Source organism: Gossypium raimondii, chromosome 5, assembly GCF_025698545.1.
Source record: "Gossypium raimondii isolate GPD5lz chromosome 5, ASM2569854v1, whole genome shotgun sequence".
NCBI classification, from domain to species: Eukaryota; Viridiplantae; Streptophyta; class Magnoliopsida; order Malvales; family Malvaceae; genus Gossypium; species Gossypium raimondii.
The window spans coordinates 14,434,883-14,448,945 of NC_068569.1; the positions used below are offsets into that span (position 1 = coordinate 14,434,883).

Genomic DNA, 14,063 nt, shown 5'->3' on the forward strand with positions numbered 1-14,063 from the left:
TTGGGATGTCGAGAGAAGCATTTGAACAATTGTGGGCGAGAAAGCCTTTGAGAGAGATGTTGTCGACTGTTGAGGAACGCGAGGGTAAACTTGAGGAGTCCATGGACGACGCAAAAGAGTCGGGCAATGAGCTTGGGGAAAGCATTGATAACTTGAGGGAGCAATCCAGTGACTTTGTTACCGAGTGTCTCACTTCCCAAAGGGATAGCGTGCGAGAGTTGCTAGATTCCCAAAGGAAGAAGCTGACGGAGAGGAACGATGCTCTCGAGGCCATGATGATGGCTTTGAAGGAGGAAACAATGGCCACGACGAGGGCTTTGAGCACAAGAATAGAGGAGCTCGAGGGAGAGCTGGCCTTGTGTCAAGCAGTCGTGGGGAAATGAGTGGCAAATGCAGCACTCAATAACGAGGATGTCCCGAAGCCGAAAGAGTTTGTGGGGACAAGGTCTACATGCGATGTGGACAATTTCTTGTGGAGGATGAAAAACTACTTCCGTGCCAAAGGCATCATGGACGATGCGGTTAAGGTAAATACTACTTCAATGTTTCTTACTAACATTACGCTTTTATGGTGGCGAGGCAAGACCACAGATAAAAGGCAATGGGAGATTGGGACGTGGCAAGAGTTCCAATGCGAGTTGAAGGGACAATTTTACCCAAAGTTTACCGAGGAAGAAGCTCGGGAAAAGTTGCAAGGTATATCGCAATGGGGCACAGTGAGGGAGTATGTTCGGGAGTTCAAGGAACTCATGCTCCAAATTTCAGATGTGACAGATGAAGAAGCATTGCTTGCTTTTCAAAAGGGATTGAAGTCGTGGGTCAGACAAGAGGTGGAACAAAGAGGTGTCCAAAAGCTGTCGGAAGCCATGACGGTAGTCGAGTCCGTGGTAAAGCTTGGTCGAGGGAAAGGCAAGCTTGGGTCTTCCAAGTCCGATGGAAGGGGCGTATGTGAAATGGATCACAAGGAAGATAGAGTTGATGGCAAGGGCAATGGCGACAATGGTGGTAATGGGAAACCACGAGTTGGGAAGAAGAAACCCAAGAGAAAAAGGGACAAGCTAAAATGCTTTCTCTGTGACGGTCCACACATGTTGAAGTCCGAGGAAATCCGCACTTAAGGAGAAGCCGGTGGGTAAGGCCTTGGTATTTGGTTTGAGCGCAAGGGGTGTCGAAGCCAAGGAGGCCGAAAGCGAGAAGAAGCCAGTAGAGTGCTTCTTATGTCAGGGTCCACATAGGTTGCGGAAGTGTCCGAGGAAGTCTGTCATCGAGGGGAACGATGGAGTAGACAGGGAGCCCAAGAAGCCTGATTCGGGCAAGGGAAAAGCCGAAGCCAAGAGGGCAAAGAGGAGCAAAAAGAAGCAAGTTAAGTGCTTCTTGTGTCGTGGTCCGCATGAGTTGCGGAACTGTCCAAAGCAAGCCGGAGTCGAAAGAAAGGCAACGTCTGAGCTTGGTGAGTCGTCGGAGGGGCTTCCACCTAAGGAAGAGGTGAGTTTGTCATCGAACTTAGTGGAGAAAGTTGCGATGAAAACAGTGAAGTTGGGACCAATGAGGCTCAAGTTAAGTGAAGCGTTGGAGTTAGCCGAGTCATCGACAAGGCTTCCACCTATGGGAGAGGTGGGTGGTGCATTGGACTTCAAGGAAAAAGAAGTAATGCATGTGGGACAGTTGACCAGAGTAAATGCGACGAGTAGGACGGTTCGAATGAAGAAGCGACGTAAGCCGAATCAAAAGTCCTGAAGGAAGGGAGAGGCTAAGGCGTCGAGACGAGACCGAGGCGAATCAAGTCAGTGCCATTCAGAAGTCGCAACGAGGACGTTGCGAGATTGGGTGGGGGAGAATGTCACGGGCCAAAGTGCAAAGCCCGTGACCATCGCACCAAATGCATCCAATGGAGGTCTATTGCTCAGATGGGGATCATTTGGCCCACGAGAACCGGCCCGATTCAAAGAGATATTGGAGAAGCCTGTCAAATTAAAGCCTGGTTGGCCCGATAGCGAAGAGATGGCAACTTAGGCTAATATGGTAACTAATCTTAGAAGATAGAGTGAATCATATCTTGTAAAGATTAGATTTGATTTGATATGACAAATCTTGTAAATCCCTAAAATCAAGGGATATAGTGAATCTCGTCCGTCGATGTAAATGTATCTTGACCGTCGGTTTAGGGGGAGCTCAACTATAAATAGAGAGCCTCCCCTTCATTTGTAAACCAATCCATTGTAACTTGAATTCTTAAGAGTAATAGAATTCTTAAGCATTTACTCAAACACTTTGTGTGCATTCTTTCTTTGGCTTTCTGTTGTTCTCTTGTGGCTTCTTTTGGCACAATCGCTTCCGCTATACAAATTGGTGCCTTGGAGGAGTTCTTTAAAAGAATCCTCACTTTTGGGTGTTAAGGCTGACTTGGGCGAGTTTGGACGAACGGATCGCCTAAGGTCGCACGGATTACGAGACGAAATGTCTAGCCCCGTGACACTAGTACTAAGTATGAACAATATTCAGTATATATAAATATATGTTTGCAATTAATAATAAAAGAATATTGAAAGATAAAAGATGTAAATGCTACATACGACGAACTCTTGAAGTTATTAAAATCACTGGAACGTGGAAACTAAACCCACTAATATGAGAAGATTTTGGTGATAATTAATTGATTGATGGGCATTTTGACATTGCATAGCTGCTGTTGAGCTTAACTCGTATCACATCACATGCATTCTTAATTATCTTAATACAAATTGACTATTTCCTCCAACTTAGATTTTTCTATAATTTATTAGTGTTATTGGCTTAGCATTTAGCGCAATATGCAAAATTGAATCAAGCCATCCGGTCAACGCAGCCAAATAAGAGAATCTTCAAGTAAAATAAAAATATTCAAAGAAATATTGATAAGTTAGCTTTGGACTTGGATTCATGTAAAGCTGTTGATGGGCTCAGGGTGTTGGACAGTAGCTGGTAGTACTGATACATATTTCACATGGAAGCCAATATCATTGGGGATTCAATGGCTACTAGATATGCAAGTGGCTTGTGTCGGAGATGAAAGCGACTCTCTAATTATTGTCAACTAGTTGTTGTGAACTACCTTACAGACAATAATCCTATAGTGTCTTTGATTGAGGACATTAGAACTTTTTGTTCCAGATTTAGTGCTTTTAAATTTAGCCATGTATGAGGTTTCAAAATCAACCAGCTCATCGTCTTGCTAAGTTTGTTTTGTTAGACACTGAAAATAGTTTTATGGTAAATTTCACTTGAGGTCACTAAATTATTAGTAGATTTACGTTTTGGTCTGTTAACTTAAAAAAAAATACAAATTTATTGTTGAACTTTTCAAATGTTTTTATTTGAATTACTGAACTGTTAACATCGTTGTTAAATGGCATTTCCTGTTCGCATCGCCTAGACCAATCTAAAGCTTTCTTTTCCCTTTTCCAGTTTAGTTTTTTTTTTTCATTAAACAACTTTGAATTCACAAATTTATGAACTAAAATTCAAAACTGTTTCCTTCTCTTATCTCCGACATTGGCTGTTAAATCGACTTAGGTCTAAGGTATGTTCTTCTACTCGTTGATAGTACCGATCATTGAATCATCGCTTGAAGTTCGCTAGCAAGATTTAAAAAAAAAAAACCTTATCAGTCTAGTGGCTTAAATAAAAAATTTCAAATAGTTCAGTGACTTAAATGAAAACTTTCGAATAATTCAATGATCATTATGTAACTTTTTGAAGTTGAGTGACAAAAATATAATTTTATTAATAGTTTAGAGAGCTTGGGTGTATTTTACCATAAATTTATTGGGTGAGAATAGTCACCCTCTTAGCTTTGTAATTGGGTGCAATGTTTTTTACTCTTTCATTCTACGAATTAGAGATACTTATTCAATGAAACAAATTGCATTATCACTATGTAAATCAACAAAACATTCTATGGATTATTCGTGATTCGTTCGTATAATATTCGTTTATGTTCGTTTATTAAACTAAATAAATGAGTATGAACAAAATTTTTATGTTGATTTAATAAACGAACGAACACGAACAGAGATGTGTTCGGTTTGTTTATGTTCACGAACAAAGTTTATGACTCGTTTATTTATTAATGATATTTTTTTATAAAAAAATTATTAGTATATATTAATAAAATTATCTTAAAACTCATTTATTGTTCCATTAGTATATATTAATAAAATTATCTTGACTTGTATTTTTTCATTTATAATATAATTATTAATATTTATATTTGACTATTTTATATATAAACAATATGTGTGTATTTATTTATTGTTTGTTTATTATTTATTAACATTTTTCGTGAACATGTTCGATTAAGTTAAATGAATATATTTGTGAACATTAAACAAACGAACATGAACACACATAATTTTAAATAAAACGAACATGAATAAAAATTTGAAATTCTTAACGAACACTAGCTGAACACGAACAAGCTTAAAAATAAACAAACAAACATGAACAGAAGTTTATTCGTTTAAGCTCGGTTCATTTACAGCCCTAATTATCACACTATGTAGTCCTGACCAACTCCTGTAGGCTGTTTTCCGATTTCAATGCCTTTATTAATTACTAATGAAAATGCAACGATGTTCATCTTCTTACTTGTCAATAATATATATAAATGAACATATATTGGGCGATTAACTGTTAGATTTGATGAATGGATGGTCATTATTTCTCATTTGGAGATTGCGGATATTTATTTATGTGGATTTGGTGCGGGCTGGTTTCATTTCTCTAATTTTAGCCTCAAAATAATTTTATGTCTGAAATGACACTGATATCTGTATCCTCTAATTTCTTCACAGCCAGAAAATTGCTTGTAAAAATCTGGTCCGATCCCATCCATCCCAATGACCCAAAGCACTTTCTCTCTTGGAGGAAATGTAGCAACTGTACTTATCTGTGGCTCAAATTATGAAGTGGCATCACGGACACAATCTTAGTCTTTTTAAATCTTATCGCATATATGCACCGTCTCACTCCATATTCACCACACATTCCTTATACTTCACTTTCATCCATAATTTAAATGCTAATGTTTTAGCTGAAACACCAAATTCAACTGCAAAAATAATATTACTAGTTTTGCTTGAACCCGACATCCATGGCTACACACGCAAGTCTAGCTCCTTCAAGGATCCGTGCAACAACCAGGCTTCCTTCTAAGACCACACACTCTTTCCCCTCTCAAATTCAATGCTCTTCCACGGTTTCTCTCTCTCTCTTTTTCTTTTCAGGTTTTGGAATGAAGTTTTTTTGCTACCTGTTTTGCTCTTGGGATACTCATTTCGGTTTTGTTTTGCAGAGATTACAAGTTACTGAATTCTCTGGACTGCGCTCCGCCTCATGCGTCACATTCGTCAACAATGCTAGAGATGCGTCCTTTTTCGATGTGGTGGCTGCTCAACTTACTCCAAAGGTTCGTTCACTGCTTCAGTTATGTTTTTTGAGTTTCAATGTTTCGTTGGATTGTTCTCAGCCTTGTACACAAGCTATGGATTTCATTAGATATAACCACTATAAAAACTAAAATGATCAATGCAAAGCACCTAATTGTATATGGTACTGATCACTTGAAACTGTGGTGGAATTTAGACTGCAGGTGGAGCAACACCTGTTAGGGGCGAAACAGTTGCCAAATTGAAGGTTGCTATCAACGGATTTGGACGCATCGGCAGGAACTTTCTCCGATGTTGGCATGGCAGGAAGAACTCTCCCCTCGACGTGATTGTTGTAAATGACAGTGGTGGTGTCAAGAATGTAAGTAACTCTGACTCGAAATACTGAGATTTGGTTAGTTTCAATGTTTTCATTTTATTAACCACGATATACATAAAATAAAAAACACAGGCTTCACACTTGCTGAAGTATGATTCAATGCTGGGAACTTTCAAAGCTGATGTAAAAATTGTTGACAATGAAACTATCAGTGTTGATGGTAAGCCCATCAAGGTCGTCTCTAACAGGGACCCCGTCCAGCTTCCGTGGGCTGAACTTGGCATTGACATTGTTATCGAGGTAGGTCGTTGTCCTTAATGCTTTAAGATTTTTGCCATAGATTTACACTTCTACTATCTTCTAGTATACCACTTCATTGAGAGTATCAATGATAACAGAACAAATTTGACATGCATCTTGCAGGGAACAGGAGTCTTTGTAGATGGCCCTGGAGCTGGGAAGCACATACAGGCTGGTGCCAAGAAAGTTATCATAACAGCTCCAGCTAAAGGTGCAGACATTCCAACCTATGTTGTTGGAGTCAATGAAGGGGATTATGACCACGAGGTCTCAAACATCATAAGGTTGGTTTGGAACAGAGTTGCCCGCTAATTAAGCAATCATGATAATCATTCTCCATTTCTTTATTGTTATAGTGGTTTAGAATTTGATGGCAATTTTATGCTTGCAGCAATGCTTCATGCACCACAAATTGCTTGGCTCCTTTTGTGAAAGTCATGGATGAAGAATTCGGTAAGCATTGCTAGTATTTATATATCATTTCATAGCTTAAACATTCGAGGACAAACTTTTTCGGTTGCTTAGGTTAATTCCCTGCGTGATAACAGTTCAAGATTTGCTAATCTCCTTTCACTTTTTGCCAGGCATTGTCAAGGGTACAATGACAACCACCCACTCTTACACTGGAGACCAGGTAAAATCATACTGTTTAATCAATCACTCTACAGTAAAGTCTACTGAGGAACCCAGAAGTTGCATATTCTCAAAATTTTGGTTTTATGATAGATTATATGCTGAAAGAATTAACTGCTTCAACAAAGAAGTAAACTAGAATTTTCGGTTGTGATTGTCCAGAGGCTCTTAGACGCTTCACACCGTGACTTGAGGAGAGCCAGGGCTGCAGCATTGAACATTGTACCAACAAGTACAGGTGCTGCCAAGGCTGTCTCCCTTGTGCTTCCTCAGCTCAAGGGCAAGCTCAATGGCATTGCACTTCGTGTACCAACACCCAATGTATCTGTTGTTGATCTGGTTGTGAATGTTGAGAAGAAGGGTATCACAGCTGAAGATGTGAATGCTGCATTCAGAAAGGCAGCCAAGGGGCCATTGAAGGGCGTATTGGATGTGTGTGATGTTCCTCTTGTCTCGGTGGACTTTAGGTGCTCTGATGTTTCCTCCACCATTGACTCTTCATTGACCATGGTCATGGGAGATGACATGGTCAAGGTGGTGGCCTGGTATGACAATGAATGGGGTTACAGGTAAGCCTAATACAAGCAAACAAGCTAAAGTAGTTCAAAATCAGAACTTGTCAACGTTTTAATCTTCTGTATTTGAACACTAATAACTGTTACTATGTGATTGATATTTGTGATTTACAGCCAAAGGGTTGTTGATTTGGCACACTTGGTGGCAAGCAAGTGGCCAGGCATGCCTGCAGGAGGAAGCAGTGACCCCTTGGAGGATTTCTGCAAGACAAACCCAGCTGATGAAGAATGCAAAGTTTACGAGGCTTAAATGATTGCAATTTTCATTTTTTTTTAAAATTGTTTTCCATGCTGGTGGTATAGTTAGTGGTCAAGATTTTCCAGTGTTCATGTTATCAATAAGCTCATTTTGTAGTAACACCAGAGTGCATGAAGAGAATTTATCAAATAACATTTGAATGCATGAAGCTATAAAAGAACAGCAATAATCTTTGGAATGATTTACTTGTTGCTGTGGATGAGATAATAGGAAAGAAAGGCTCATTGTATGAATTCAATCGCGTCCGTAGTTGCTTAATTTGACTTTGTAAAATTTAATCCTTTGTATTGGACTTATATGGTATCTATCTGTCTCTGTATGTGAATGCAATGTTTCCCGCCCTGAAGCTAGTTGGAAGAAAGGAAGCAAAAAACTCGGCATCCAACTTGAAGTATTAACCATAGATTTCATTATTATGGCCCCATGTATGCATCATTATGGCAAGTTACCTCTAGAATTTAAAATATTCTGTGAATTGTTATTGCACCAAATGAAGCACAGTTTTCATGAAAAGGCATGATACTGATGGGCGATGGCAGAAGCAGTTTCCATGCCAGACCCGGACCTAGTATCGACTGTGGACTAGGAAAGAATCCAAGAGAAAGGATGTACATGGAAAGTGGAAATTGAATTGCAAAATATACAAGGATGACTGGCAAAAATATTAGTTAGCATTACATTATCATCCCAATAAACGGACTGTGTTTGAAATCAAAGCCCTCCTAATTTATAATATAACCTAAAGTACACAACCAATGCTTTGCCTTTGAATACATATAAATAGTTACGTTGCTTTAAAGATAAAAAAGGCGTGACTCACATGAACGTGTCACAGTTTCAGTTAGGTATGCGCAACTCCAATGAATGAAATGAGAAGTAATTAATGCATTGCTATTGCTCCTCTCTCTCCTCTTGGTCTTAACTACCAAATTCATCATCCCTTTCGTTGTCTACTTTCCTTCTCTTCTGCCCACTTCTTGATTGCTCTTCTTTCTCATCCATTAGTGACAAAAACCTCCGCAGCCGTCGAGAATGTGAGCTATCTTGACCAGTAATTGATGCAGATTCAGGAGCAGGAGGTAGCTGCTGCAATATCTGCAGAAAATATATAAGAAGGGCAATGATGCAAGCAATCCCACAAATAAGGAACAGACCCCAGAAGCTGGATAGATTAAGTTGGTTTGTTTCTATCTCTGTACTCTCCAAACTGCAGGTGCTTTGCATCAGCCACTTGTCATGTATTCGCTGCAGATCACCGTTCTCAGCGAGTGCTAGAATTGCAGTTGACATATCGATTGCCAAGGGAGAGTCCCGAGGAAATGCCTAGGAAGAAATTATGCATGCAAACAACAGATCAGAATATTATGCGACTTCGAGGATGCCTGCCAATAATAGGTGAATTTCAGTTTTTTATTTAATGGATGCATGAATTTAAGGAAAAAACCTTGTCTTCAGATGCCATGCCACAGAACAACTAAAAATGGTCAATGATAATAATATGCATGTGATGTGATGTTATTCCAATACTCATGATCACTTCTGACAAGGATAGAAAATAAATACTCACAAAACCCCAGCCACTTTTGGTAAATTCTTGACCTACAACCTTGAATGTGCACTGGCTTGAGAGAAAAAGCTCAACATACGGACGTTCATCAACTACAGCAGCGACACCTCCATTTCCAGGACCACGTTTGAGTGCCAAAGCATAAGCTTCAGGTGATCCAAGAGATACAAGCCTAGATCTAGATATGTTAAGTTCCTCGCTTAGATATCGCTCAGTAAAAGAGCCTTCTTGATATCCAATAGGCTCGTTAGTAGCTGCCAAGCTTTGAATTCCTTTAATTGGAGAAGATAAATGCTCCACTGTGAGGATTGACGTCAGACTTGCAGTGTAACTGGAGTTGATTATTAAAACCACAAAGAGCCATACAAGCAACACTAGACGGCCAAGAGTGCTCATAGTATTCTCTCCTGCAAAAGGAATATAAAGTGGCCGGCTTAATCAAACTTTATCATACACCATTTCTGCCTTGCCTTTTGATTTATTATTATAGTGGGAACTTCACTTACTGTGGGCAAAGAACATAGTTGAGAAGCTAAACCTGCAAGTTATTTCACATCAGGAAACAGCTAAAAGGGATGAAAGTAACTGTACACTTTGTTCTAGAAAAAGAAAATAAAGTGGCATGACAAACATAAACAATCAGATAACAACAACAACAATAATAATAATAACAACAACGATAAAGAAAAAGCTTACTGTAGTTAAGCATTATGATATTGATAGTGTTATGCACCCAACCTAAAACCAATAGGTAATAGGTGGAGGGGCGCAATTTCAATATAAGACCATGGGAAGCCTAATAGATGTGGGATAACATCAACAAATAGACAACAAGACCAGAAAAGAGTGATATAAAGGGGAGGGGGAAATGCTTGTGACAGCTCTCATTAAATTTTTACGACACAATGCACTGCTCGCAGATTTCTCTTTGCAGTGCCATTTCAAGATTGACAGAAAAATTTAGCCTCTTGCTCTTCAGTTTGCTTTAAATGATTCTTGACCCGACATAAACAAATTTCTACACATCAAGGATTACATGTGCTATATTATGTAAATACTCCAATCCTACTTGCAAACATACAAATGCATCTGCATCACAAGAAAATAGTAAACTTTATCGCTCACCATAAAATGGTTATAACTTGTTGTTTAGGTGGGCCCCTAAACTCATCATTTATCCGGTGCTCCAGGATCCAAACCACTATTCCGACAATGAGAAAGAAGGAGCCAGTGACAATCCACATACGGCGACTAAATGGCTGCAAAAAAGCCCAAGCACCACTTCTCTCTTTCTCCAACTGAGCCACAATGACCAGCCCAGATGAAACATAAGGCTGGGTAAAATCAACTATCCTTGTCCGATTTGTAACAATGGCAATGTCACCGACAACAGCATCGAATTCCTGCAGGAATAGAGTTTGACAATTAGCCAGCAGGAGAAAGCAACATCTCACATATGATGAAATAACATAGTAGTCACACTCATAGTGATACTCACACCGGTTGTGATCTTATTCACAAGCTCTGTATAGCTTGGGTTCTTACGACCATCTCCAAAGGAGATAAATTTATACGGAACAGCATATGGTAACAAATTAACAGCGGCTGTAAATACATCTATACAAAAACCCTTGAACATATCAGTTCCTCGAACCTGCGATACAAATTCCTTGTAACTGACTCTATTTGGAACACCAATTCTCAATAGCTTTCCATTGTTCGGGAAAACCCATCCACGAGGCTTAGACAATGTCTCTCCTGGCCAAATTACACTATATAGTTTTTGGTTTGCACTTGAACGGTTTTGTGGTTTCGTATAAAGTGTCTCTGGAGATACAGTGGATAAACCAGAATAGTTTGACCAGTAGCCAATCTGTCGAATCCCAGTTCCAAGCACATTAATAATATCATATGCAGGAAGAATAAGAGACCTGTCTGAATTAAACTTAAGTGGGCCTGTCAAACCAACAAAATCACTTAGCAATATGTTCTTCAGCAAGAGCACTCCATCATCGAAAATGCTCATTGCTTCAAGGTGGAGAGCACTGCCTGCCATAGAGCTTATCCTAGAATCATTAGAGAATGAGATAACCCCCCCCTGGTTAAAAAAAGCATCAAGAGAATGAGCAAGCAGCCAAACTGTATCGTAAGCATAAAGTCCATAAGCGTTCAACTGTGGAGAACCTCCAATTATGCGGTTCCACCTAGCGAAAAAGGCTCTTTTTCGATCCGAATCAGTTGTGTGTTGACGTAAAGTTAGAACTCCTTGTATTTTGTCCATGGTCTCAGAAGGCAAAGGAGACTCAGAATCTAAAACTAATGAAAGCCAATCCGTAGCTATCCATACGTAACCATTGCCCATCATTCCAAGATGGTTTGCAACAGAGAAAACCTTAAACCCTACTATTTGATTTAAATGCAGAACAACAATTCGAGATTGCATTAATGCAACCTTAACAAGAATATCCATGATGGCACCCTGAGTCACTGAAGAATCTGGTTGAATACCTACCTTGTAGGAGATTTTGCAGCGCCTCTCTGCAAGTTTATCATTCAATGCTGACACACCATTTCGCCCCCAATCATCATCTATAAAGATTGCAATGACCTCCTTCCAACCATAATGGTCAATGATATCAGCCACAGCAGTCATTTGATACAAGTCACTCTGTGCTGTCCTAACAAAAAAAGGGAACTGAAGGGAAGAAAGGGTGGGATCTGTAGCTGCAAATGACAGTAGAGGAACTCGGAGTTCGCTTGCAACATGTGATATAATAGGAGCAACCACAGAACATTGGGGACCTATAATGGCAACGACGTCAGTCGCCATGTACCGCAAAGCTGTTATTCAACACATAAATTTGAGTATATTAATTATCAGTAGCAGACAATATTTTTTCTTGACCATTATATGTAAGAAAAACAAGTAATTACCAAAAGCAGATAATGGATTGTAAAATACCTTCGACCATGCCAAGAAAGCCATTGCAATTGGTATCTTGCAGTGTTACACTAAGTTTAGTTCCTTTGAGAATGCTTGAATTGGAGTTGACATCTTTCAGAGCTTCATCAATAGCAATCTTGGCAACTCTTCCAATGATAGAGTCAAAATTAAACATTGCTCCAATATTAACAACAGCTGGCCGAGTTGAAGCATTTCTACCATAACCAATTTGAAACACCCCTAAGTGGAGAGAGAGTAGGAAAATAAAGCCAGCCACATTCATTTCAGTCAACTATGAGACCAACTTGACCGGCACAAGATGTATTGAGTCCACTATTGCCACCAATCGTTTCAGAAACTCTACATATAGAAGGAACTAAAAGTTTCTCAGATAAAACTATTAAAGATATATTATGCAAATATTATGTTACAGATTAAGACCCAAAAAGCTCCAGCAGCAAAAGAACATGGAAGGGTTTCAATGACCAATCAAACACTACTAAGGAAAGGCCATGTCTATTTAAACTTATTTATAAACAAAACCATCAATTTAACCTTACCTACCGCCCCGTGCTTCATTATTCTCTATATATTTGATTGAACGATGAAACCAATGATAAAATTACCCAAAAAGAATGTAGAGACGGAACCAATAGAGGTGACAGGTAAAATAAAGAATGTGAACATATGATAGTGGAAATCAGAATCAGATTCCAGGACTGAATCAAACCTAATAAAACATACCAACATAAAGCAGCAAGACTCAAGAATAGCACATTCATTCATGAGGCCAAGTGGTAGTATAATATTATTTATTTGGGAGAAAATGGAAACCCAACAAGAAGTAACTGTATAAAGCTCCTTATCTCAAACTCAAGAAACGAAGTAAAGAGAGAAAAAACAGAGGAAAAAGCACAATAAAAAATAATAATAAGCAAGTGATAATAAAGCAGGAAGGAAGCTATAATATTAAAAAGGCCAGAAGAAGAAACACAGTCAGCGGCTGAAAAAGCAAATCTAAGAATGAGACTTGAATATTTTTTACCAAACAATCCACCAGCCTTGTACTTCTATGCTTATGGCTATGCGGGAAAAAGGAGAGATAGGAGGGGGGATACCATTCTTAATGGTAGCCGATAGGGTTGCAAAACCAAAACAATGTCCAATTGAAAATTGCCAAATACAAAAGTAAAAGGAACACAACTAAAGAATCAAAGTTCAGGTGCGGGGCAGAAATGAGATTTTACTCAATAAGCAACTTTCGAGGGTTCCATTTAGGACAAAGATTGAGAAGAAGTATTTGTTAGAAAGGGAAGCGATGCTTCTTGCTGTTCACCGTATTTCTGTCCTAACGACATAGTTGGTGTTCTGTTTATCGGGGAATCAACTAAATTAACTGAACAGAGGCGCTGGAATTCGTATACCCACGCACTAAAGAGCCACGAGTTCAATGAGGGATTTGAACTTTCAAAGCTTTTCCTTCTTTTAGTTAAAAACAGAGCATAAATCAAAAAAGGCGGCCTTACAAAACATCGTCAATTTACTTGATAATGATATAATTCTGGATTCAAGTTATGGAGAAAAGTTAATGACTGAAGCTGGAACTTAAGCATTCGTGTTGGTTGGAAATGAAGTTGTAACCTTTGCTTGCTTGAGAGGTCAGAAAACTTGATGGTGTCGGATTTGTCCTAAGGGAAGTAAACTTCTGACTATGAGTGAGGAAAATTGAGAGTGAAAGAGGGAATACATTACATACACAAATGCAAGATGAGATGAGAGCAGAGTCAGCCAATTTGGGCATTATGAAGATGGGACCGAAAGATGGACCACTTAGCTGGGACATACTCTCATACATTTACGTTCACAATAACGATACCTTTTGTTCCATCCACATCAAATCTATTTCCTCTTGTTTCCATCCTATAGAAGCCGTCACAAAGTCTCAACCAATCATCTTACAACTGAAACAATACTTTCCCCACAATCACTGTAAACTACCCGGAATCGCCGGTTGCCGACACCCCTATCATTATCAACAAA

At 39.1% G+C, this 14,063-nt stretch overlaps 2 protein-coding genes across 9 annotated transcripts; one reads left to right on the forward strand and one right to left on the reverse strand.

Moving 5' to 3' along the window:
- Positions 1-4,999: 4,999 nt before the first annotated feature.
- On the forward strand, positions 5,000-7,693 carry LOC105769022 (glyceraldehyde-3-phosphate dehydrogenase B, chloroplastic). Its single transcript, XM_012589377.2, has 9 exons — positions 5,000-5,236; positions 5,333-5,446; positions 5,623-5,787; positions 5,878-6,045; positions 6,169-6,329; positions 6,437-6,498; positions 6,630-6,679; positions 6,841-7,247; positions 7,368-7,693. Exons 1-9 carry the CDS (start codon positions 5,132-5,134, stop codon positions 7,501-7,503), a joined length of 1,368 nt encoding a protein of 455 aa, XP_012444831.1. The 5' UTR covers positions 5,000-5,131; the 3' UTR covers positions 7,504-7,693.
- A 428-nt stretch (positions 7,694-8,121) lies between these two features.
- Positions 8,122-13,818, reverse strand: LOC105769021 (glutamate receptor 3.3). Of its 8 annotated transcripts, none has more exons than XM_012589370.2 (7): positions 13,665-13,818; positions 12,042-12,383; positions 10,578-11,920; positions 10,205-10,482; positions 9,586-9,617; positions 9,080-9,486; positions 8,122-8,835 (listed from the first exon to the last, which is right to left on the reverse strand). In XM_012589370.2, exons 2-7 carry the CDS (start codon positions 12,304-12,306, stop codon positions 8,431-8,433), a joined length of 2,730 nt encoding a protein of 909 aa, XP_012444824.1. In that variant the 5' UTR covers positions 12,307-12,383; positions 13,665-13,818; the 3' UTR covers positions 8,122-8,430. The 8 variants fall into 8 exon arrangements, with proteins under 8 accessions (XP_012444824.1, XP_012444829.1, XP_012444825.1 ...); XM_012589375.2 differs by lacking the exon at positions 13,665-13,818 and adding an exon at positions 13,271-13,559; XM_012589371.2 differs by lacking the exon at positions 13,665-13,818 and adding an exon at positions 13,142-13,559.
- Between the last annotated feature and the right edge of the window lie 245 nt (positions 13,819-14,063).

Coding starts and splice junctions, on each gene's coding strand:
- LOC105769022 (XM_012589377.2), top strand. CDS start 5,132: ATGGCTACACACGCAAGTCTAGCTCCTTCAAGGATCCGTGCAACAACC. Junction 5,237..5,332: donor AAATTCAATGCTCTTCCACG/GTTTCTCTCTCT, acceptor TTTGTTTTGCAG/AGATTACAAGTTACTGAATT. Junction 7,248..7,367: donor GACAATGAATGGGGTTACAG/GTAAGCCTAATA, acceptor TGTGATTTACAG/CCAAAGGGTTGTTGATTTGG.
- LOC105769021 (XM_012589370.2), bottom strand. CDS start 12,306: ATGAATGTGGCTGGCTTTATTTTCCTACTCTCTCTCCACTTAGGGGTG. Junction 9,618..10,204: donor CAAGTTATAACCATTTTATG/GTGAGCGATAAA, acceptor AATAACTTGCAG/GTTTAGCTTCTCAACTATGT. Junction 8,836..9,079: donor CCAAAAGTGGCTGGGGTTTT/GTGAGTATTTAT, acceptor ATTTCTTCCTAG/GCATTTCCTCGGGACTCTCC.